The sequence below is a fragment of the Ovis aries genome, chromosome 3, assembly GCF_016772045.2.
Source record: "Ovis aries strain OAR_USU_Benz2616 breed Rambouillet chromosome 3, ARS-UI_Ramb_v3.0, whole genome shotgun sequence".
Taxonomy (NCBI): Eukaryota; Metazoa; Chordata; class Mammalia; order Artiodactyla; family Bovidae; genus Ovis; species Ovis aries.
Window position 1 is genome coordinate 139,735,583 of NC_056056.1, and position 26,315 is coordinate 139,761,897.

The 26,315-nt window shown below is 39.0% G+C and overlaps 1 protein-coding gene across 3 annotated transcripts in view; it reads left to right on the plus strand.

Moving 5' to 3' along the window:
* The window catches only part of SLC38A4 (solute carrier family 38 member 4), an 81,444-nt gene that overhangs the window by 48,109 nt on the left and 7,020 nt on the right, over positions 1–26,315 (plus strand). For 2 of the 3 annotated variants that reach the window (XM_042246822.2, XM_027967422.3), the window contains exons 3-13: positions 4,772–4,862; positions 5,368–5,483; positions 8,331–8,404; positions 9,066–9,158; positions 15,619–15,700; positions 15,787–15,869; positions 15,961–16,019; positions 16,862–17,137; positions 17,269–17,348; positions 18,439–18,539; positions 20,696–20,820. In XM_042246822.2, coding sequence (XP_042102756.1) covers positions 4,772–4,862; positions 5,368–5,483; positions 8,331–8,404; positions 9,066–9,158; positions 15,619–15,700; positions 15,787–15,869; positions 15,961–16,019; positions 16,862–17,137; positions 17,269–17,348; positions 18,439–18,539; positions 20,696–20,820 — 1,180 coding nt within the window. The remainder of the gene's footprint in view (positions 1–4,771; positions 4,863–5,367; positions 5,484–8,330; positions 8,405–9,065; positions 9,159–15,618; positions 15,701–15,786; positions 15,870–15,960; positions 16,020–16,861; positions 17,138–17,268; positions 17,349–18,438; positions 18,540–20,695; positions 20,821–26,315) is intronic. The other variant, XM_027967421.3, reaches the window with a different exon arrangement.

The window sequence follows — 26,315 nt, forward strand, 5'->3', positions numbered from 1 at the left end:
AATTTAAATTATAATTAACATACCACTTCTCTTACCTTTTGGGTTATTCTCTCAGGTTCCTTTTCTGACTGCTCTGTTAAGTGTTTCTACATCTCCAGAGTTCTGCTGAGATTCTTCTCTGGCTAAAAATGTCCTTTGAGCAAGTTTATTCACAACCGTCATGGCTTCACCCACTGAACATATGCCATATTTCAGCCTGTTAAACTTCTCAACTGAATTTCAGATCATCATATCCAACTGTTTACTATACATCTCTACTGGATGACTCATGTGTCTGAATTGCCTCCTTGATTAAGTTACACTTGTGATGTCTAATAAACTCTTGTCATCCTCTTCAAAATTTTCCCTTCTTCTAGCAATTTCATCTTGGTGAAAGCCATCAGCATCATTCAGCAACTCAATCAAAGGGCCTTTGGTATCAACTTTGACTCATCCCTTCTGCCGAACTGCATGTACAATGTTTAACTATATCCAGTTGCTTCTACCTCATTAATGTTTCAAATCCACCCACTTGTCTATATCCATTCTATTGCCATCTTGCTTTTGTCCCTCATCATCTGTCACTCATCCACTAGAACAGCCGTGATTAGTCCCCATCTTACTATTTACTCACTCCCAACTAGCCCTCCATATTGCTTGCAAAAGTAATCTTTTACAATTTCAAATTGACTCATGTCCTATCCTAAGGTAAACCCTTTGAGTGCTTCCTCAGTAGCTATGAGAGAAAGATTATACTACACATTGCTTGGCATATGAAGCCTTTCAGGATCCAGCCCTCACCTAGCTCTCCTCTTCATCCGTTGCCCTGTTTATGTGCTGTTTTCTAGCCTTGTTGAGCCACTCAAAACTCGTGTTCCTGCATTCACTCTGCTCTGTCTGCCTGGAATGCCCTGATTTAAGTATTACCCACTCACCTTCCCCCTTTTTCTCTACTGGCTGCACTCTCTCTTCAAGACTCAGCTCAATATCAGGTCTCCTATGAAGCCATCCCCCAGTTAGAAGTGATCACCTACTTTGTGCACCTTCTCCCTACCCAGATGTTTGTGATGCCACTACACCAGGTTAATGGCACTGCCTGGAACAGAGCAGCTGCACAACTGTTACTTGATAAGTTTAGTAACTTCTTACAAAATACTATATAACACAAATTATTCATGATTTAAGATATTCAGAAGTGAATTTTTTATTTAATCTAGGTCTGGAGTAGAGAATATTATCCTCAAATCAGGACATCTTATTGCATTCACAACACCCAGGAAGGGTGTCAGGAGGAAGTACTCTTCTTCCTCCAGGAAGCCAGCCCAGTAAACATTAGTGTTGTTGGATAAGAGAGGCCATGGAGATGTCAACATGACTCTTCGTGGGTTGGGTGACTCTTTTTTTTTTTTTTTTTCAGCGTAATATATTTTGAAACTTTTAATTAGAGGGTATTTTACAATATCATGGTTGTTTCTGCCATACATCAATATGAATCAGCCCTGGGTATACATATGTCCCCTCCCTCTTGAAACTCTTCCCACCTCCCTCCCCGTCCCATCCCTTTGGGTTGTCGCAGAACACCCGCTTGGGTTCCCTGTGTCACACAGCAAATCCCCACTGGCCATCTATTTTATATATGGTAACATATAGGTTTCAGTGATACTCTCTCCATTCATCTCACACTCTCCTTCCCGCACTGTGTCCAAAACTCTGCTCTTTATGTCCGTGTCTCCTTTGCTGTCTAACAAGTAGGCTCATCAGTATTATCTTTCTAAATTCCATATGTGTGTGCACACTAAGTCACTTCAGTCGTGTCTGCCTCTTTGTGACCCTATGGACTATAACCCACCAGGCTCCTCTGTTCGTGGGATTCTCCAGGCAGGAATACTGGAGTGGGTTGCTGTGCCCTCCTCCAGAGGATCCTCTTGACCCAGAGATCAAACCCAGGTCTCCTGTGTCTCCTGCATTGGGAGGCGGGTTCTTTACCACTAGTACCACATGGGAAGCCCAGATTCCATATATATGTATGTTCATGTACAATATTTGTCTTTCTCTTTCTGACTTACTCTTGAGGAGGCACAACATGGTAGAACCAGGGCTTTGGAATCAGCAGAGGAGTCATCTGACTTTGGAGAAGATATTTATCTTCTTTGAGCTTCAGTGGAAAATGCAAAATGGCAAACCAACACCTACTTTGCTGAGGATTAAATGAGTGCCTTTGAGATAGATGATACTCAGTCAACTCTTGTTTTTTTCCACTCCACTTCATTACTCAGGAAATTGATCAAATCCAAGGGCTCTTTTGTTTCTGAGAAAGGTGCATACAGATATGAGCTCTGTGGAAGTGGCAGAGCTGAAGGGGACAGGGTCCTAAGAAGAGTCCTACAGAATCATTAGATTTGGTCCTCTGAAAGCCGGCATGAAAAGAGCAAGAATGCTTTTGTCAGCTTCAGGCAGTGTGTTCTGGAACACTTACAAGGACTTAGCTTGTAAGTCCTGACTCTAGTGGGTCATTATTTTGCAATTTTATGATCGTTTTTAAAAGATGGGTTTGTTTATATTTGGTTTGATCTCTTAAATATAAATTTTGGGGAAATTCAACATAATGCATTTATTTGGAATCATTATACTTATGTTTTCAATATATGCTAGGCTTGATATTAAATCACTGAAGATGCTGGGGACATTTCTCATATATTTTATACAATCTTGACATGTTTTATGACTACAATTCATCTCATGCCAAAATAAGAACATGCAAATGCCTCAAAAGAGAAAGTCTATTTACTTTTACATTTAAAACTTTAAAATTACTCATGGGCTAAAGGATTCTAGCTTATTGATTAAGGTTAAAAAGAAAATGTTGTATATTCCAGAGTTTAAATCTAGATGACACCTTTATTTTTATTATCATTAGGCCCATTTGGGGCTCTGTTTCATCTTATCTTTTCTGTTTTCAACTATGAACATTATGTACCAGTCTCCACATAGCAAGTATATTAACTACAGACTATTAAAATAAAGCACAAAAGGGAGGAAGGAGTACTGAGATGGAGGAAAACAGCCTCTGAGGGCATTATTCTTCCTTCAAGAGATAGGAGAAAAATGACAGGAAATATTCCTAACTTGTACACCACGTGTTTCAAGAAAAGCCACTTCCCGGGTTTTAGAAAAGTGCATGAAACTTTGTGATTTTGTCTTCGTGATCTGTCTAGTTCTATCTGCACTTTATATTGTTCTCTGTTCTCAAAAAGTAGCCTCTTTGTCCCTCTTTCTCATAAGATATTTTCAGGCTTAACTTCTAAGAGATAATTTGCACAGATCTATAATAATTATTTTACCTTTTTTATTTCTAAGGGTTACTTTAAAAAAACTCCAATTATTTTATCTTACTCTCTCATGCAAGAAATGCCTTAAAGTTGCAACTTATCTAATAATGAAGCACTTTTAAAAAAGCATGCATATTTGAGCATTTCCTATCATCGAAGGCCTATGTGACATTTTCCAGTTTCAAAATGCAGTGGTGGCAGCTGAACTCATTAGTCAAATGTTCAGAAACGTGACTGGTACTAGCTTCGTATCCTCAAATCTTCATATCCTCACCTCCTTCATATCTCCGGCATACAGCTTCAGCTGCCAACCAGTGCTGCCATGGGATGTGCAGCTTCCAGCCTGCACCAAGTAGACCACTACCCCAGTGCTTAGTGGATTTGTGCTGCTTGGTCTCTTCAGTCGTGTCTGACTCTTTGCGGCCCTATGGACTATAGCCCGCCAGTCTCCTCAGTCCTTGGGATTCTCCCGACAAGAATAGTGACGTTGCCATGCCCTTTTCCAGGGGATCTTTCCGACCCAGGAGTTGAACCCACACCTCCTGCATTGCAGGCAGATTCTTTACTGACGGAGCCGCCAGGGAAGCCCTGATCTGTGTGGATAGTGATGTCTCAAAGTCCTGCTCTTTAATCCTGCATCTTACAGCCCTCTCAACTCTTCTGCTGACTCATTGGGTTTCTTTAAAAGGTCTTCTTAGTTTCATTCATTAATTGTCAAACACAACCAAGTACACTTTCAGAGTAATTAAAATACACATTCTTGCACACAACTAAACATAGCACAGAGCTACCATTGAACTCCTTTTCAGCAAGAGATATGCATATTAAATGTGGAATCAAAAAAGAGGAAAATGCCAGCTAAGGGCTCTGTCTAGGGTTGCATGGAGCTGTAGGAGACCCTAGGCTTGGGGTCTGGTGGGGCTGGACATGTTGTCTTACTCTTCTGAGCCATAGTTGCTTCATATCAGACATGGAAGTTTCCCTTATGAGGACATTTGAGCACCAAGAGAGATGAGATCACAGTACCAAATCACTTAATAAATACTTTTTGAATTAATAAGATCCTGTGGTCATGGTGTATGGACAGTTGAGAAAACGCAGTCACTGCTCTGTTCCCTTTCTTTGGGAGAGCTTGAAATGGCAAAAATTAGCTCTAATTATTCTATTTTTTGCATAGTCAATGTGGGAGAAAAAATGTGGCTTTAAAAAGATTTCAACCAAAAAATATTTTCTTCCTTCAGACCTTTCTCCCTCCCTCCCACCCAAAGTATACTCATAAATAGGGCTCAGTCCTTTTGTCTGGAAGGAACACTAGTATGAAGAGGAGAAGAGGAAGATAAAAGCTTTAAGTGTCTTGTTTTTCCTCCCCTGCTTCAGTGCTTAGATCACCTGATACGTAAACATAAATCAGAGCATTTACTAGCTGGTTTTACTGTCTTCTTTTCCTTTGTGTGTATGTTCAGTCAGTTTACTAATGAAGATGCTGAAAGTCAGAAATTCCTGACAAATGGATTTTTGGGGAAAAAGAAGTTGGCAGATTATGACGATGAACATGTAAGTGATTCTCTGCTTTCCGGCAGTAAACAGGACTTGAGGATGTCTGATCTACCTGGGTCTCTGCAGGAAAGCAATGTGACTGAAATTTTCCAAGCTTTGATCAGCACATTCTCTGTTTATTCAGGCCCTTACTGGAATAAGGGCTTGTTTTTCCTGTTCGCCATATGGCTGCATAAATCATTTATGAAATTTATTTGTTTTTTGGAGAAATCATTCTAACTCAAATGTGATCTGCAGTCGTACATGCTTTCCCTTCTTTCTATTACTCAACCTGCACTTTTTATTTTTCCTGAGACCTCTGCTGAAATCAAGTACCACATTCCACTGAGAATTACATGCTTTTACTGAAGTTGAGTCATGGTTTTCTTTGCTGTGATTTTACTTTAATCTTCAATTTTTGGTGGTAGTCTCTTCCAAAAAAGATGATATAGGATAAGAATAATCCAAAAAAGGTTCATCCTTTGGTAGGTGTTTGCTTATCATGCATCCCGTTTTCTTCAAGCATCCTGGGACCACCTCCTTTGGAATGTCTTCATTCAACCTGAGTAATGCCATCATGGGCAGTGGAATCCTGGGCCTGTCCTATGCCATGGCCAACACAGGGATCATACTTTTCATGTAAGTGCCTGGACGTATCTATTTGATTACTAGGTCTTGGGGATACAGACATGAGGTGAAAAAATGATTACTCAGTTTAAAGCCTGTGCATACCTTGTGCTCTTTCAATTAACAAAATTTGATCTTTGTGAATAAGAATCATCTGAGAAAGTATTAGCATATTCTCTCTCTTTTTGAAACAAAACAGCAATGAGAAATAATCAGAGCAGTCTAATCTTCGTACTTGTTCAACCAGCCATCTCTATTCAAATGGCAGAAAGTTTATATGTTTGAGCCCCCTTCCCCCAAAGTGCTAGAACAGCCCTATCAGTCCAAAGTTATTGATCGTAAAGTAATTTGGTGTTTAATAGTTTAAAAGATCTTTTCCAGTAGCAAATCTGACTTTATCACACTCAGGAAAAACATCCCTTCCCAAACCGGACCTGCAGGGTCCTGTGTGCCTCGAGCCCATCTCAAGTCCCATCATCTGTTGCTCTATATGCCAGATACAATGGGCACAGTGTCTGCTCCCCATCCCTTGAAGGTGCCATTCCCTCTTACCACAGGGCCTTTGCACATGATCTTGGAACCTTCTTCCCTTTCCTCCACATCTAGTTAACTCCCCATAACTCAGCTCAGCCACACCTCAGTTATGCCTTCCACAGTGTTAGTATTTTAGGGCAGTTGTCTGATTCCTTTGTTTGATGGCTCTCTCCCTGGCTAGACTATCATCTCCAAAGTGTTAATTAAGCCTTTGGAGATGGCTCAGTCCTGTTTTTTTCACCTCATGTCTGTATCCCCAAGACCTAGTAACAATGCCTGGCTTGGGGAACTTTTGCAGAGTGGCCAAAGTTTCTTCCTAAACCAATACGCTTTATCCTAACTTGGTCAAATGCTGCCTGGTGGCAGCAGCATCACAGAGCCGACCTGGAGGGTGGAGACTGCTTTGTGACAGACAGCCACAGACATTTGTGCATTACGTGCAGCCTGATATTTCCAAAGACACAGTTGGCAGCAGTGAAATACTTCACAACAATAAAGTTAGTCAGGCATCAGTATGAATGTAGATCACAATCCCTAGTGCAATGTTGGAGTCTTAAATAACTGTCTAAGAATGTAACATTTATATTATAAATATATGCTATTTATGTTCCAAACATCACATATGATTAGGTAACCACATAGCTATTTGAGGGCTAAGGATCAGGCTGGACTATAAATACTGATATTGTGTCAGTGCTTTGATTGAACTGTTAGATTATAGTTTTTAGCTGAATGGGTTTTTATGTCAACTTTACCTTTCTAAGCCATGTTTGAAATAAAGTAGTTTAAAAAAATTCTCAGATTCTTAATGGCTAGAGGTTTAGTCATATATGTAGCTGTATACTTTTGTAATATACTCTGTCTTTTAAACAAACAGACTGCCTTCTCTGTACTAATTACACATACCATTAAAATTATTAAGGAAATTTTCATAGATCACTGATGAATAGAAGTAAGAGATACTTTCTCCAATTCTAGAGCCACAGATCATCTTCATGAGAGGAGAATATTCCACTTTTAAAACTGAAAGCCTCATTTTAGGCCTGTAAACATTTAACAGATTAATTTGGCCAAAGCAATTAAATCATTAGAGATCATGAGATGTGTTTTGTGTATCCAAGTAGCCCAAAATGGATTCAGCAATCTCCCTTAATTCCCAACAAGTGACACAGGATTTCACTGGTGTTTACTTTTAGCATTTTCTGCCAAAGCAAGTATATGTTTAGAATATAGAGTATTATCATTATTTTTCCAGGGAATAAAATTATATAATCTGAATTGCATAATTCTTAAAAACAGCTCAATTCATAAGCTGTATGGAACAACATATGAATAAGACATGGATTAGACAGTTCTGGTGAACATATTTTGTGATAAATAAGAGCACAATAGAGCTAGAATTGTTAGGACATTTGTACCTCATTGTCTAAATCTATGTTTGCAAACTTAACTTCCCCAGGAATTACCAAAGAATTAGATCAGTTGTGGGGAGAATGTTTAGCGTGCTCTCATCATAGGAAACAGACAAAGAATAAGATTTTTTTTTTCAGTTTCCAGTAAAGATGACTATTATTCCTTAATTTATTATATACTTGCTTCTATCTACACTCTCTTTCTGCTGTTCAGTTCTTATTTTTGGAAAGCACTGATCACTGAATACATAAAGAAACCATATATGCCTGTGGACATGTGGAGGGCCCTGAACCAGAAACGATTCTTTTCTGAGTACAACAAAGGTTTCCCTGCAGCCTAGACTTACCTTTTTCTGTTTCTTCTATTATACCGGCGTTTGCCAGACTTCTGGTTCACACCTCTGATCACTCTCGTATAATACGCAGACAGTAGTAATGGAACTCAGAGTTTGCTCTGGCGTCTCTGTTTCTAGATTTTAGATGGATGTTTAGTCAGGTCATTGAATAGCCCTTCAATTATAAATATTCATGAGAATATCATGCAAATATGATATACATATGCATATGCCCCTTATACTGAGTAAGTAGATATAGTATTTGCTAATTTTGCTGTACCTTTAGCATCTAAAGTTTAAACTAAATTCTACGACTGGTAGTAGTAACACACTAAAAAAGGTGTGTTAGGGACTTCCAGTAGTACGTTTTGGCCCATAAAATAAAGCCAATCCAGTTCTGAAGCATTAAAGAGTATTTGTGACATTCTGAAAAAGAATATTTCAGCTTCCCCAAATCCACATACTCTTGGAAAGTTAATGATTGGAAAGACCAGTGTAATAACGTATTGTAACATCATATATTATTATGTCTCATTTTTTACAGAAGTCTTATTGTCTCCTTTCTATTCCCTTCACAGAATCATGCTGCTTGCCGTGGCAGTCCTCTCTCTTTATTCAGTTCATCTTTTATTAAAGACTGCCAAAGAAGGAGGTATGCTACACCTTAGACACCAGACATGCCATTTTGATTCTGGTTAAAGGCATTTCAGTCTCTAGCTCCACACCTATAAGATGGTGTTAGTCAATTTTACATTTAATTTTCTTCTAATCCCAATCACATGGCCTCTCCATGCTTTTAGTTATCTAGGCAAGTGAAAAGTCAAGTCAAAGTGAAAGTCAGCCTGCTCAGGTTCAAGCCAAATTGAGAAAAAGACTTTTGGTGGATGATGGAAATCACAGTTCTGACTTGCTGCATGGGGCCAAGATGAATGAAGCCATCACTCCTTGTTTGGAGAACATTCACCATATTTTGTAATGGCTTTTGAGATTGCGTATTTGGGCTTTATGATTTCTATAGGTGGTCACTTAGGTCATTTAGGGGCTCGCGCTCAGTCATGTCTGACTCTTTGTGACCCCATGAACTATAGCTCCCTAGGCTTCTCTGTCCATGGAATTTTCCAGGCAAAAATACTGGAGCAGTTTACTGTTTCCTTCTCCAGGGATCTTCCTAACCCAGGGACTGAACCTGAGATCTGTGATTTCTATATGCTGTTTATTTGCATGTTTGAGGCTCCAGTGCAGAATTATATTATAGAAATATCTTCATCACTAAAGCAGTGTCTTAACAAGGTTCTTTTCATTTCCGATTATAGGGTCTTTAATTTATGAAAAACTAGGTGAAAAGGCATTTGGATGGCCTGGGAAAATCGGAGCTTTCATTTCCATTACAATGCAGAACATTGGAGGTAAGAGGTTCTAGCTTTCAACAAACCATTTAAACTTTCTAAAGGAGGTTCAAGAAATAAGAAATTTTAATGGCAATGAACAAGAATTTAAATAGAAATACCTGCTTTATCATTTTTAAATTTAATAAGTAAAGTTTTCTAAACAGATTTGCTATCTCTCTGTAACCCAAAACAGCGATATCTATATTGAAGTGAAATACTATATAAACCCTATGAAATAAATTCTATAACAAATATAAAGAATAAAATTTTTCTTTATTTTAAATATATATAAATTTATATGATTGAGCATATTTCACAAAAGGAAAAATTCAGTATCTGAGGCATGTGGTAAATTTGGGGGTCATTGAGACACATCTTGTGCAGTCAGCCCACTGGGTAGTGTTCATAGAAGCTGTGCTAAGGTAAAAATCTGGTGAGGCATCGAAAGCATTGTAAAACAGATTCTTATAATTCCTACTGAATGATCGTTTCCAGAGAGAGCTTAGAAGCATATATTTTTAATCATGTTCCAGGTTATACTTGCCCACCAACTTCACTGGTCCTCTCATGTCTTTGACCTTCTAAAGACATTTTAATCCATGTTTCTGATGTCCTGTGGCTAAGTCCTCTTGCATGATCCAGACTATATCATCACATAGTGGCACTTACTTTCCCACCTCCTACCCAGTCCCCAAACTGGTTATTCCATCCTTCTGTTCTTTCATCTTAGTGAACAAACAATACCAGCAGCATCCAGTTTCTTAAGCCAGAAATCTGGGGATCAGCCTGAACATTTCCCTCTCTCCCCAACCCTGACCATTCAATGAAATACCAGCTCTTAAGAAAAGAAGAGAAAGGAAAGGCAAAGGAGAAAAGGAAAAATATACCCATTTGAATGCAGAGTTCCAAAGAATAGCGCAGGGAGATAAGAAAGGCTTCCTCAGTAATCAATACAAAGAAATAGAGGAAAACAATAAAATGGGAAAGACTAAAGTTCTCTTCAAGAAAATTAGAGATATCAAGGGAACATTTCATGCAAAGATGGGCACAATAAAGGTCATAAATGGTATGGACCTAACAGAAGCAGAAGATGTTAAGAAGAGGTGGCAAGAATACACAGAAGAACTGTACAAAAAAGATCTTCATGACCCAGATAATCACAATGGTATGATCATTCACCTAGAGCCAAGCAAACAAAGTTAGTGGAGGTAATGGAATTCCAGTGGAGCTATTTCAAATCCTAAAAGAAGATGATGAGAAAGTGCTGCATTCAGTATGCCAGCAAATTTGGAAAACTCAGCAGTGGCCACAAGACTGGAGAAGGTCAGTTTTCATTCCAATCCCAAAGAAAGGCAATGCCAAAGAATGCTCAAACTACCACACAACTGCACTCATCTCACATGCTAGCAAAGTAATGCTCAAAATTCTCCAAGCCAGGCTTCAAAAGTATGTGAATCATGAACTTCCAGATGCACAAATTGGACTTAGAAAAGGCAGAGGAACCAGAGATCAAATTGCCAACATCCATTGGCTCATTGAAAAAGCAAGAGAGTTCCAGAGAAATATCTACTTCTGCTTTATTGACTATGCCAAAGTCTTTAACTGTGTGGATCACAACAAACTGTGGAAAATTCTGAAAGAGATGGGAATACTAGACCACATGACCTGCCTCCTGAGAAATCTGTACACAGGTCAAGAAGCAACATTTAGAACTGGACCTGGAACAACAGACTGATTCCAAATCAAGAAAGGAGTACATCAAGGCTGTATATTGTCACCCTGCTTATTTAACTTATATGCAGAGCACATCATGTGAAATGCTGGGCTGGATGAAGCACAAGCTGGAATCAAGATTGCCAGGGGGAATATCAATAACCTCAGATATCCAGATGACACCACCCTTATGGCAGAAAGCGAAGAACTAAAGAGCCTCTTGATGAAAGTGAAAGAGGAAAGTGAAAAAGTTGGCTTAAAATTCAACATTCAGAAAACTAAGATCATGGCATCCGGTCCCATCACTTCATGGCAAATAGATGAGAAAACAATGGAAACAGTGTGGGACTTTTTGGGGGGCTCCAAAATCACTGCAGATGGTGACTGCAGCCATGAAATTAAAAGACAGTTACTCCTTGGAAGGCAAGTCATGACCAACCTAGACAGCTTATTAAAAAGCAGAGACATTACTTTGCCAACAAAGGTCTGTCTAGTCAAAGCTATGTTTTTTTCAGTAGTTATGTATGGATGTGAGTGTTGGACTATAAAGAAATCTGAGCCCTGAAGAACTGATGCTTTTGAAGTGTGGTGTTGGAGAAGACTCTTGAGAATCCCTTGTACTGCCAGGGGATCAAACCAGTCAGTCCTAAAGGAAATCAGTCCTGAATATTCATTGGAAGGACTGATGCTAAAGCTGAAACTCCAATACTTTGGCCACCTGATACGAAGAGCTGACTCATTAGAAAAGACCGTTATGTTGGAAAAGATTGAAGGCAGGAGGAGAAGGGGATAACAGAGGATGAGATGGTTGGATGGCATCACTGACTCGATGGACATGAGTTTGAGTAAGCTCTGGGAGTTGGTGTTAGACAGAGAAGCTTGGCGTGCTGCTCTCCATGGGGTCACAAAAAGTCGGATACAACTGAGCGACTGAACTGTACTGAACTGAACTGAACCATTCTTTCCCTTGTTTATCTTTTGAATCTTTCTCCTTCTAGTCTTACCACCACACTTCAGATTGTTGCAGTAGCCATCTAACTGATCTTTCTGTCTTGAGCTTCCCCTCTTCCATTTGTAATTCATCCTCCAAATTAACTTTCTCAAATCCAGATCTACCCCGGCTTCTCACATGCATAAAATTCTTCAGCATGCCCTCATTATTTTCAAGATAAAATTTAAACTCTTTATTCTGACATATAAAGGTCTTAACCATCTTTCCTTTGCCTACCTTTCCTGAAAAACCCCCTACCGATCTGTCTCTCTCTCTCCCTACCCATCTATCATCTGTTCCTTATGTGTTCTGTGTCATAACTAACTACATTCAGCTCCCCTACTTTTCCATCCTCCAGCCTTACCACACATGCATTCTCTGGTTCTCACTGTTTGATTGTTCCCATGATCCATCATTCTCTAAGCTATTAGGTACTAGCACCTCTGGGCTCCTCTAACCTTGTTTGTATAGAACTGGTATGTTGTTGCTGTTCAATCACTCAGTTGTGTCCAACTCTTTTTGATCCCATAGACTGCAGCATGCCAGGCCTTCCTGTCCTTCATTATCTCCCAGAGTTTGCTAAAACTCATGTCCATTGAGTCGATGATGCTATCTAACAATCTCAAGAGGTTTTTAAATCTTTGAGTAGAGAATAGACTTTTGGATCCTGACGCACCTGAATTTGAGTTTGTTTCTGTCACTATCGATGACCTTGGGAAAGTCACTTTACAAATCTGCGTCCATTTTTTCCATCGATGTAAATGAGAGTAGTAGTTCATTCTCACAAGGTCATAATAATACAGGTTCAGTGCATAATTCCTTGCCAGTTTTCTGGTTGTTCTTAAATGGGATTTTTATAATTATAAGACAAATACATGCTAATTGTGAAAAACTGAAACGTTACATGAATATACAAAGAAATGTTTGTGTAAATCATCCTTAGAAAAAAACCACTTCAGGTTTTCCTCTCTGTCAAATTTAACAAATATAGTGTTATTGTTAAAATAAGGTCATCTTATAACACTGATTTACAGCTTGCTTTTTATTTAATAATATGTCTTGAATGTTTTTGATGTTACTCTTTATAATGGTTTTTGAATTTTCCATTGTACAAATGCACAGTAATTGATTTACTGAATCACTTCATGAACAGTTTTGGAATGTTTCCAGTTTTTTACTGTTGCAAACAATGCTGCTATAGATGAACTTGTATAGAGACCTTGCAAGGAGGCCATTCTTTCTGATTAATAAAATCACTGGAATTATCTAGGATTTCTAAAATGCAGCTATGTCTTTAAAAACTTTTATCTAACTATAACTGCTCCTACTAATGGATAGTTAGTAAGAAGATAAATAAAAGCCAGTCGTATCATAATGATTTGTATTTATGTCTGTCATATTTTTATATAGTATGAGTACAATCCCAGGTAGAATTTGGCAGTAATTGTTTCATTCTTTTTACTGGCATTGAGCCCCAAGCATATAAGTCCCCCAGCCTCCACCAAATAAATTGCTTTACATTTGGTTCAAATTTTCAGCCTTATTGAGATTTAATCAATCAATTCTAAAGGAAATCAATATTCATTGGAAGGACTGATGCTAAAGCTGAAGCTCCAATACTTTGGCCACCTGGTGTGACTCATTGGTAAACATCCTGATGCTGGGAAAGATTGAGGGCAGGAGAAGAAGGGGGCAACGAGGATGAGATGATTGGATGGCATCACTGACTCAATGGACATGAGTATGAGCAAACTCCGGTAGATAGTGAAGGACAGGGAAGCTTGGGGTGCTGCAGTCCACTGGGTCACAAAAGTTGGGCATGGCTTAGCTACTGAACAGGTCCAATTTAAATATCAAGCATTTCACAGTAGGAGATTTAAATTTAAGGATGTCATAGGAGTCCTTTGCGGGTAATCTAATATACTTATTTGGCCCATAGAACTAACTGGACATACACATACTTAGCCCTGATCCCAATAGGCTGAGTGGCAACAGCATTGTCTGTTGTTCCAAGTATAGCTACTATTATGCTTCTAAACAATGCAATAAACTATGGCATGGTCTCTCAATCAAGCCCCACCACACACACACACAATATGGCTTTAAAGGAGTAAGATGAAATTTCATACAGCATTCCTGAAAATCTCTCTTTGGTTACCCTATGTGATTAATGGTTATTGTGGCCTAAAAGAAATCATTTGTATTTCTGTATTTAGCAATTCCACGTTTAGAATGTTTAATTCTCTCAATCCCCTGAAAAATTAACACTGACCATGGGTGTTTCAACATTAGGAGAATAATGTTGACATTATCCAGACAGGTCTGGATCATTCTGAATTTTTGAAGACCAAACACATTAACAGTGGTGACATCACTGAAAGTCAGCAATTAACAGCTCTAAAATTGATGGTACCTCACTGAACTAGTTAATCAGAAATATCTCCTCTATTTACCTTCTGTAAGATTTAGCTTTAGCCAAGGTCTTTGTAAAGATTAACCAAGTCATGTTTACAGAAGACACATCAGATAGTGTAAAAATCATTTCATTTCACAATAGAGAAGAAACACTGGCCTGAAATTAGGGAGCTTATATTTTGGATGTGGTCTGTCATTTTTCAAGCTGTGTGATACTGGACATGTCATTTAAGCTCTCATAATCATTATATCCTCAGCTGTGGAATGAAGACAATAAAATGCATCTTCCTCTTTCACATGGCTTTTCAGCTGGCCACGTGCAAAGCTAAACCATATGGGGAACTGTATCACTATTATTGCTTTTATTTGAGGTTAAGGAAATATTTTAAACTGTTAATAGTTCAATTTGCAACTTGGATCGCTGCTTGAAATGTGTGTTAGCAAAAATTCACTAGAAGGATGTAGCACACACTTAAACCTTGCAATGTGAAACTTGTCAGTGTTATTTTCAGTTGAGCCTTTTGACCATGTGTGAAATAACAAATTAGTATTATTCTTCACTGAGTGGATGGACTTTGGAAAGGGATGTTGCATAAATCCCCCAAATTGTATCTTATTGTGCATGTCTATATAAATGTTTTTCCAGAGAGAGGGTTTGCACGTTTTTATAGGTCAAATTTTGAGAAGAGTACAAGATCACACGTGCATCACTTACAGAGATGCTCAAGACATTTTGCCACTTTGTTATGATTTCTTGTTTGGACAAAGGATACAGAAAAACACTTCATTGATCAAGGTTAGAGAAGCTATCCTCCCTTGTACTTTTCTTCTTTATCAATCTAGTATGACTCCAATGTGGGGAATCAGCAGTCTGAGATTGTGTGCCCCTCTTGGAGATCACAAAGGACTAAACTGGTGTCCACCTACTAAGGGCACACTGACACGTACTCTACCCAATTCCACCTTGCAATTCCACCCCGCCCCCCCCCCCCTCTTGTGGTTGACACCTTTGGTTGTCAAACCTCTGCCTGAGTTTTGGATACAAACAGGCACATATGTAAGGCCATGATGACTACTAGCAGGAAAGCTTCAAAACTGCAGCCTCACTGAAAATCTGAGCTGGATTTAACACAGCATCAGCATCGACACTGTCGGCAAACGTCCATCGGGAAGAGCCAAAGGGCCCAATATCCATTTATAAGAAGAGCTTGGAAGGCATACAGAATACACAGTGGGTGGCTTCTCTTTCAGTCTGGGAATTACTGAGAAGCTGGGATTTCCCCAATGCCTGGACTTCTCACAACTTGCCTGTGACGTTGGTGCCATGAACACTACTAAGCTGTCACGTTTTCCTTTTAGCCATGTCAAGCTACCTCTTTATCATTAAATATGAACTACCTGAAGTAATCAGAGCATTCATGGGACTTGAAGAAAATACTGGGTATGTCTTCTGTTTTCTCTGTAACATCAATAGACTCATCCTGCTTGGTCTTTTCTGATCCTAATATTCTGGTCTTTCTTTTCTAGAGAATGGTATCTCAACGGCAACTACCTCATCATATTTGTGTCTGTTGGAATAATTCTTCCACTTTCTCTTCTTAAAAATTTAGGTAAAGTCATTTTCCATTTTGATTTTCATTTCATATTCTAAGAGGTAAGCTGATTGTAGATGCCATATTCACCTTCTTTCCTAACTCCTAGGTTACCTTGGTTATACCAGCGGATTTTCTCTTACTTGCATGGTGTTTTTTGTCAGTGTGGTAAGTGATTTTTGACATGATCCTTGTAACTTGGTAGGCACGTGATGCTTTCAGCGCCTGAAATGGTGTCCTAATTTTTGTTCAAGCACATCATTAGCATGAAATAGTTCTTGCATCACAAGCAAGTTTCTTGTATTCTCATTTGGAATGAGAGAAGAATAGTCATGAGTTTAAATATAGTTGAGTTAGAATGTCAATACCATTGCTAATAGTATGTTCTAGGCAAACTAGATGTTATAGTTGGACAAAAGGAACACTTCGGCAGGAATGTGACAATAACTCAGTGTTTAAAAAGGTGGAGGAAGAAGAAGTGAAGAGACCCAGAAAATAAATGAATAGACTCTAGAATCAGCCATTTTCTCTTACTCATTCTACCCATGAATAGAAGGTGACCACAGGGGAATTAAAGAAAGAAATCCTTTCCCACCCTATCCCATTCTCCTCTAAAAGGAGGAATTTCAGCTAATATCATGAATGCCAACATTTATGTAGCATTTCTCCCAAGAGGCAAAGGAGGAAGGAAGACTTTCTGATGACTATTTTCATTAGTTCGAAGAAATGAAAGAGATGAAATGCAGCAAGAAAATGATCATCTTTCTCATGGAAGAGTATGCATGAAGCTTAGGATAGATTCACACAAAATACTGTCTTGTTGCCAACCATAGCTCCGACTCCTTCCTTTGAACAGAGGCTACAGGGAGTCTCCATCATCCATTAGTCTAAGAGGAATCTTCAGCAGAGTTCCCTCATATCTACCCCATAAACCAACCACATGGATTTTTGTTTCATTGTTTTCCTCAAAGGGCTAACTCTTTGTTGTTGTTGTTAATGATCTGGTCTAGGTGATTTACAAGAAATTCCAAATACCCTGTCCTCTGCCTATTCTGGATCACAGTGTTGGGAATCTGACATTCAACAATACAGTTCCAGCGCATGTGGTGATGTTACTCAACAACTCTGAGGGTAGTGGTGTGAACTTCATGATGGATTACACCCACCAGAATGCTGCAGGACTCGATGAGAGCCAGGCCAAGGGCTCTCTTCATGGCAGTGGAGTGGAGTTTGAAGCACACAGTGATGACAAGTGTCAGCCCAAATACTTTGTCTTCAACTCCAGGGTATGTGAGAGCCAGAGGCCTCTAAGGGTCTAGCAATGGAGTCTCTGAGTTTTTATTTCAGAAGCTGAGATGGCCTGAGGTAGCCCTCTGTGTTGGAATGCTAAATATGAGGTGTTATCTTTGTTTTTCAGACGGCCTATGCAATTCCCATCCTAGCATTTGCTTTTGTATGCCACCCTGAGGTCCTTCCTATCTACAGTGAACTTAAAGAGTAAGGCAGCCATCATTTTAACATTTAAACTTGCTTTGAAAATGTGCTCATATGTTGAAAGGTGCTTTATACAGAAGCATAGTTTAGAGCTTTGTCTTTACAGAAATTTTATGCTGTAACCACTCATCAGTAACGTGCTTTAACCACAAAGGTATGAATCAGCCCCTTCACTGTTTTCTTTTCTCCTACTCCTTCATCCTAATGATCCAGGTGAGGGGTCCAGGGGGAGGAGGAGCCCATGTCTGCAAGGATTTTGGCAGGCATGTGGAATTTGAATTTGAAATTGGTGGGAAGAAGATGTCACCCGAGCTGGAAATGACCCACACCCGTGCAGACCAAAAATTATGGTTAGGGTGGCCTGGCTAAGCAGCTGCTTCTTTTACCGTGAGGGGAGGGTGTCATATAATAATTCTCATCTTCTTTACCCAGACTTCAATACTCAGTACTCACTAAACAACAATAACTTGCCCCATATATTCAGATATACTTCTTGAAAAACTTTTAGATCACTTCCATTTGATTTACTTGGAAAGTCCTCTGTAGCAGTTCATCTACGCTTGATCTTAGCTGAAAGAGAAGTGATAGCAATTACCCCAGAGGCCTGATGATGGTTTAAGCAGCCAGGTGCCTCCAGAATGGTTTCCAGAAGCTGTCCAGGTAAAAATATCAAGCTTTCAGGTAGTCTGGACTCCTAGAAGGAGTATTTTGTTGATTCTTGTGGATTCTTGCCCTTAAATCTATCTCACTGTGAAGTATGAAGGTTTTCTGCATTAGAAACCAGTTTGACCCTTGTGTCAATTATACTCTCAAACATGCAATAGACAAGCATACTTATCAACATAAAATAAGCTGATCCTTTTCTAGGAAAATAGTTATTTCTAAAACTGAAGAAGTAGCATTTAAGAAAAATGGAAGCAAATCCTCCATAATTCTTGAAGGCAAATTTAAATAAGTGATGTTTCTGCACTAAAAATGTGGTTTTATAATGAACAACACAGACATATATTATTTTCTTAGCTTTTAAATTTCAAAAAAGTAGTATTTTCATCAGTTCAGAAAATCAAGGCTCAATGTCCTTTATCTTTTTTAGTCGGTCCCGGAGGAAGATGCAAACAGTGTCGAATGTCTCCATCACAGGGATGCTCGTCATGTATCTGCTTGCTGCCCTCTTTGGTTATCTAACCTTTTATGGTAGGTCACTCTGTCAAAGTCATTCTCTTAGTTGGATAGATCATTAACTTGGCAGGTATAATTCTTTTAATTACTCTCAATAAACAGCATGATCTATAGATGCACATACTCAATTAACATGCTATTTTAGCCTCCTCATTTGACCTAAGAAAATGACTTAAGAAAAATTGAATTAGATTGCCTAAGAGTTTACAATAATTTGTGAATTCCCTCATATTTAAAAAAAAAACACCTCTCAATCATAATTCCTTTTCTTAAGGGGTAAAGGATATTTCAGCTATATGTTATAAAGCTCTTTTGGTAGAATAACTAATTAACAAGCAAATGGCAGAAAAAGTACAAAGTCCTTGAGTTAGAACCTGCTTCTTGTCTACCAGTCAAGTCAGATCTGGAGGCCTGGAGCATTAGACAAATTTTCTGGCTAATTTCATTCTTTTCTATTATAGTGACTGGTTTCTAAGTGAACAGGACATGACAGTATTCCTTTCAATCTGGGACATACTATCAAAAAACAAAGTGATTCTGGTCACATTAGATTATGCTGAAAATATTTCCTCTGTGGACACAAAAGGAGCAGGATTGTTCTTCTCTTCCCTGAAGCATGGCCTTAGAGATGAATCTCAGGGAATCAAACATGAATATTAATCAATGTTATCAACTTACACATATTTTTAAAATAAAACTCTCTATAGTTTTGTATTTTTTTCTGACTGACTCAGTAAATTAAATTGATTGTAAGACAAGTTGGGGAGGAAGAGGCTGGAGAGGGCACCATTTACTTGGGTTTTTTTCTTTTTGACTAATATTTGGTTTTTAACCAAGCTTTGGTTTAGATTGGGCATAAACTCTGCTGGTTGTAAATTAATGAAAGTCAGGACAATGTCATTGATAGTATTTTTATCCTCCTTTGATTTCGAGGTAAGGAGTGGGAAAATCAGAGTGCATCTGATTCTATAAGTATTTCCTTATCATGTGTGCCTGGAATCCTGAATGAACTGTGTTTTCCAGAAGGGCAGCATCTTAATCTTAGGGCATTACTTCATCTTTGCATTGTTACTTAGTCTCAGTTCAGTTTAGTTGCTCAGTGGTGTCGACTCTTTGTGACTCCATGGACTGCAGCACACCAGGCTTCCCTGTCTATCACCAACTACCAGAGCTTGCTCAAATTCAAGTCCATCGAGTTGGTGATGCCATCCAGCCACCTCATCCTCTGTCATCCCCTTCTCTTCCTGCCTTCATTCATTCCCAGCATCAGGGTCTTTTCCGATGAGTCAGTTCTTTGCATCAGGTGGCCAAAGTATTGGAGTTTCAGCTTCAGCATCAGTCTTTCCAATGACTATTCAGGACTGATTTCCTTTAGGATTGACTGGTTTGATTTCCTTGCAGTTACTTAGTCTAATGAGTCTCAACTCAGTGAGACAAACATAAACTTGACAAAGTCCAAGAATATGTCTATCAGAGTCATGATGGGGTCATAACTGTTGAGCTTGAAAAAGTGTTAGAGATCATTTGTCCTAGGGTTTCCATACTGGGTTTGGAGAAGCTGCGTCAGGCCTCACTAGGTAGGCGGGAGTGGAAGGAGATGGCAAGATGTGAGTGACAGTCTGATAAAGCTTAGTCCTTTCATCCCTTTCAACCAGAGGACCTCAGCCTGTCCTGTTTTGTGATGCTTCTGTAAAGCAGAGTTATCACAGTGTCAATGACCCAGAGAAGAGCCTTAACAATTTTATATTAAATCTTCAACTTTACAAGCTTCAGGACCCTTTGTTCATTTGAACAAAGATCACACAAGGTGGCTCAGCAGTAAAGAATTCACCTGCAGTGCTGGAGACGCAGCAGAGGCAGGTTCGATCCCTGGGTTGGGAAGATCCCCTGAAGAAGGGCATGACAACCCACTCCAGTATTCTTGCCTGGAGAATCCCAAGGACAGAGGAGCCTGGTGGGCTACAGTCCATAGGAACACAGAGTTGGACACGACTGAAGTGACTTAGCACACACACACAACTAATAAGGTGAGACAGGATAAAAGCAGAGGTCTGGATTCTCAGATCTGGGTTCTTCCTACTATGCTGTGTTCTTCCTATAAAACGTTGTCATAGGTGAGCAGTGCCAATCTGACTACACCAGTGGACTCATTCTCCACTTCCTCTTTGCAGGAGAAGTTGAAGATGAATTGCTTCATGCTTACAGCAAAGTGTACACATTTGACACCCCTCTCCTCATGGTGCGCCTGGCTGTCCTTGTGGCAGTAACACTAACTGTGCCCATAGTGCTATTCCCTGTAAGTACCTGGGTTTGATAAAAGAATCCTGCTTGACTATATAGATTAGTACATACACTCTGACTTGATGTGGATTCAATTAAAATGCAATTCCCGAGAACATTATATTTTATATAGCCTTTTGAACCTACTGACTATGTGCTATGTAGATACAGCAAGTGTTTTTAGTTTTTATTATTTATTTGCTTATTAAAAGTTAAAAAATATTTTGGCCAAGCCACCCAGCTTGGTAGATTTTAGTTCATCGACCAGGAATCAAGCCCATATCCCTGGCAGTGAAAGCACAGAGACCGAATCATTGGACTGCCAGGGAATTCCATAGAACAAGTATTTTTAAATGCTAAGCTGAAATTCCAATACTTTGGCCACCTCCTGCGAAGACTTGACTCATTGAAAAAGACTCTGATGCTGGGAGGGGTTGGGGGCAGGAGGAGAAGGGGACGACAAAGGATGAGATGGCTAGATAGCATCACCAACTTGATGAACGTGAGTTTGGGTGAACTCCGGGAGTTGGTGATGGACAGGGAGGCCTGGCATGCTGCAATTCATGGGGTCGCAAAGAGTCAGACACGAATGAGTGACTGACCTGAACTGAACTGAAGTACTTTTCAAATGTAGGGAAAAAAAAATCACCAAATTTATTTCTATGTATTTATTTGTTTTATGGTTTTATTGAGATTGAAATTTATTTTTAAACTAAAATTTAAAAAAGCAGATCTTGAGCTTCTCTCTTATAGATTAGTAGAAATGAGTAGTAATTCATACAACTTTTGAAGTTTGAAAGCCAAAACCACATTCACTTTCAGATTATATTGCATTTTTACCACAGTTCTGTAGATATTTCTTTTTTTTTTTTTGCCTCCTAGTGCTATTATGCTACCTTAACATTCAAAAGTCACCCTATTTAATCTGATTCTTAAAGGTGAATGAGAAGGAGATTCATGTTAAGTAAATGACACACTACAACCAAATTTCCTTTAAAAAAGTAGTTATGTTATCCATCATATATCTCTTTAATGCTTCTAAGACTGATACATACCCTCTTGCCGGACTGATATTGGGACAGTCCCTTCGTGGCATTTATCACTGGGGTCAGTTGTTGCAGGATCATAGAGCAGGGCTGGTTGTGGAGACTTGAATTACAAGTTAAAACCACTACCTATGGAGAAACACAAGTCTGCACTTTCCTGCCAACTCTCCCTCCTTTCATAAACACTGAATTTACCATTCATTTTAGGGGGAAAATTAGCAGCACAGTAGTCAGCGCTGTCCTGTACAGAATGTTCCATACAGGGCCAAACAGATGAGGGCTAGTCATATAATGATACTGCGGTCACTTTAAATGCAGCTTGTGCGCTGAAATATTTGTTGGCACATTCCTTCTTCATGAGTGCATGAAATCAGATCTTTATTACAACGGCAGCTAAGAGTTTACTTTTAAATAATGTCTTGTCTCTCATTTATCTGAAAGTATTTCAAATGTCATGCACACAGCTTTAGCCTAAAATCAGCCCCATTGTAGGTATAAGGGAGAAGACAGCTGTACACAGAAGCTGTACCATAGGGTAAAATTTTCAAGCAAACAACATCCGCCAAGAAAAGAATATGTGGAACCCTTCTTTTTGTGTGTAAAGATATTCCTGATGAAATTTTGGCTCACAGTGGGCACTCATATCATTGTTGAATCAAAGCATTTTATAAAAGAAATCTGTTACATGCCTCTGCATTATTTTTTATTCATAAGACCTAAATGTGGTGCTTTCAAGACGAGGTCTCAGGAGATTAATGGACTTGGTTGGGTTACCCAGCTAGCTGGTAACAGTTGAGCTAATACATGGCTCACAGATGACACTGATGGCTGCAGTCATAATCATGGGAAGTAGAAGTTAGCCTTTCATTTGGTGATGATCATTTCACTTTGACATTAACAATCCAGACTGACCATAGAAATTCTTCCCCTGTATAACAGATAAGGCGCTGGCACAAATCTGTCCATCAAGAATGGCAACACATTTCCCATTAGATGTATCTCCCGTTGTGGTCTGGAAGCATTTCCCATCCATTAAAACCAAAATTGATCATTAGAATCAAATTTCAGAAAGCATAACTAACAGCTATCCTTCAATATGTATTTTCATTCAACATTAGCAGTTATGAAACATTTTGTTTGTAAATCTGCCTCACCCTTACAGTGTTACACTGAGATGGTCTATATAATTGTCCACATTTTCCCCTAGAGGTTAGGGGTATGTCCAGTGAATGGCATAGGATGAGCTCAACCATGTTTGCTAAGGAAGACCATCTCCAAATGAAGCTTGCCTTTTCTTAAGTTGTATGAACTGCCTTTTCTAGCAAAAAAGACATAGACTCTTCCCTTGCCAACATCTGCCATGAACTACAGTTCGAGTGAGGATCTTGGCTACCTGAACCAAGCCTCCATGTTTTGATGGATGACATAAAAGCGAGTTTGGCCTCCTTGCCCCAGCCAAATTCATTCAGGCTGCATTTTAGTCACTTCTCTCCCAAAATGATAGAAATTGGTTGTGCTGCATTTCTTAGTTTCTTCCAATTTCGAACCAAAATTTTCCATGTGACGCATGCTGAGTCAAATAGTGTGGTTCTCCTGATGAGCTTCTTTGAATTAAGAAACTCTTGACCAATATGTTTATTTACTTTGTTTTGGCATCCCCACACATAAATAATAAAGCAAGCAAAACCTTAAATGGATTAGATTTAATCTGGATTAAAATCTATCAGTTTTAGGTATTTTTGGTATTCTCCATTTTTCAACAAATATGTTGATCATTTTTCTTAGGAGCCCAAGAAGAGATAACAAGGGTTTTGTTGTCAGTTGTGGTTGGGTTTTCCTTTTATCTCTCCATTTATTATCTTTCTTTTTTCCAGATAGCATTTTCCTTCTTAGAAAAGGCACAAAGTGTTTATTGAACAAATAAAGAGAATTAAGGTTAGTTTTTCCACAAGCTGCTCAACATTTTTTCTTTCTTAGCTGGAGAAGGTGATATGGGGCTGGGTTGTCTATTATGGAACTGACATTTTCAACTTGTGCTTCTCTTTATGCATAAAAGGCACACATTTTCATGAAAAACAGAAAAAACACAGAGACTCAAATTCTACTCTCTGCACCTTTTTCTCTTTAAGGAAAAAGAGAGATCATGTCTCGGATCCTCTAGCTACTTCTATTTCATTTTATTTTAGTAAAACCATTCTTTTCACTTATATTGCCTTCAGATTTCCTGTTTCGAAGTGAATATGGATGTAGGCATAGAAATATTGCAGATGTTTCTGTGTCTGGAATAGCACAGTGACCATCGGTATCTCCTACACTCTTTGTCCTACACAATCCTGCAAAGTGAAGTGTGGTTCACTTCTAAGCAATAGAATGGATTTTTTTTTTTTAGAGTTGAGAACGAAGTCTCCCGCTTTCCAGTTGGCCGCCACATTTATGACTTTCCCATTGAGCCCCCATATTAAAACACAGTACCTCCTAATAGGCTCTTGTTCGGAACATTAAATCTGGAAATGTTTTCTCTAGAGCTGCATGGAACTTGTCTGGAATCACTCGGGGGGCCTTTCATCCCCACAGTATCCGACCCACATTTCCAGGTTCTTATCAGTTTGTGTCAGTAGAGAAAAGGACACTGAGATAAGTCAGTAATAAGCCAGAGTCACCTCTGTCCTGACATAGGTAAATAGAGCTGCTGGGGACCTCAAGATTCCAGGCTCACCCTGCAAGGCAGTGTTCTTATGTGGAATGACTGCTGCTGCTGCTGCTAAGTCGCTTCAGTCGTGTCCAACTGTGCGACCCCAGAGACGGCAGCCCACCAGGCTCCCCCGTCCCTGGGATTCTCCAGGCAAGAACACTGGAGTGGGTTGCCATTTCCTTCTCCAATGTGGAATGACTAGCAAGTTTCATTCTATTTTTTCCACCACCTACCACCACCAGCAATCTCCCATCTCCCTCTTTGCCCTGTCTCCCATTTTAGGAATGCATGGACAACTCTATACGCCTTCAGTTCTTTTTAGGATTTTGTTATTCCTTGTTCATTCTGAAGCACAAGATTTCACCATTTATTTCAACCATTATTCCTGTAAACTTTCTGTACTCTTACATCATTAAGCCAAATTGTAATGTTTCTGAGAGCCATGAGATCTTAGGAAACTGTATTTATTTACATTCAGACACCCAGTACATATAGGCTTGCTAACTTAGCTTAAACAATTAAAGGCATTATTACAACAAAGGACTAAAAAGCACAAACATGTGACCCCCTGTCTGAAAATAACCTGTATTCTACTTGTTTATGCTGTAACTTTATCACTTTCAGACAAATAAATCCTTAAAACCACAGAAAGCTTATTTTAAGCGTCTAAGTTTGGACAGCATTGAATAAGCACTAATTGTCAGACATAATGTAGAATTATAAACTATTGGGAAAAACAAAGTCAAACCTTTTGGTTTCCTCAGTCTACTTTTCAGAGTTGTGTAATTTTCACTCATCCAATTTTTTAAATCCATTACAAACTCACTCTTAAACTGTTTGCAGAGACTATGCAGATTTGCCATTCTGGAAATGAAACTGCCTTTTAAACCTAAACAGATGGCTTTAATTTTTTGTGGACTGGCATGAAAAGAATGCTACATTAGACACTGAGGCAACTGAACTCAGAGTTTTTGTTATTTGTATGTGTGCTGCAAAATATATTTTACTTTTCTCTCTTTTCAGTGAATTCCAATCTTCGCACTATTAAGAGACTTCAGAAGCAAAAGTTTAAAGTGAAAATCAATTCCACATTTCTAAAAATTAGAAGTCCTAGCTTAACTGAAGTGCTCATTTATTGCAAAGCCAATAAACTAATTCCACTAAGTCCAAAAGTGTCTTCCAAAAGATTCCAAAGATAAGAATATTTTCAACTTTGTTAAGCTGTACAAACATAAAAGGCTCTCCCTCCCTCTACCCACAAGGATTTTTTCATCCAGTTACATCAGGGTAACTTGAGCTCACGCTACGATTGGAGCCTCCCTGACCCTTTACCTACTTATTTCAGCTGCTGCAATAGGACTGAAATCTCAGAAGAATCCTGAAGGGAGGGGAAAGATTTGTTCTGTTCAATTCATCAACATTTATTGGTGCCTTCTGCATGTGAGACACTAAGATAGAAACTCTGAGGAATGTTAAGATTGTTAGGTCTTTTCCTCTGCCTTTTGTGCACTTATAATCTATACTGGGAGAGGGGGAGGTGATGGGGTGGCGGGGGTGGGGGGGGAGAAAGAAGTAAACACAAAAAGTATCATGTTTCTTAAAATACCAGGTGGTAAAAATGTTAAATAAAGTGTGAATTGAAGAGATGCCAGGTTGATAAAAGTTCTGCTCACAATCATATGCAAATAAATTCAGTGCTTGCCCTTCATACTTAATCTGGGCTGATGAGACATAATTAGAAATCAACAGGGGTTTTTCTGTGTCTCTGAATTA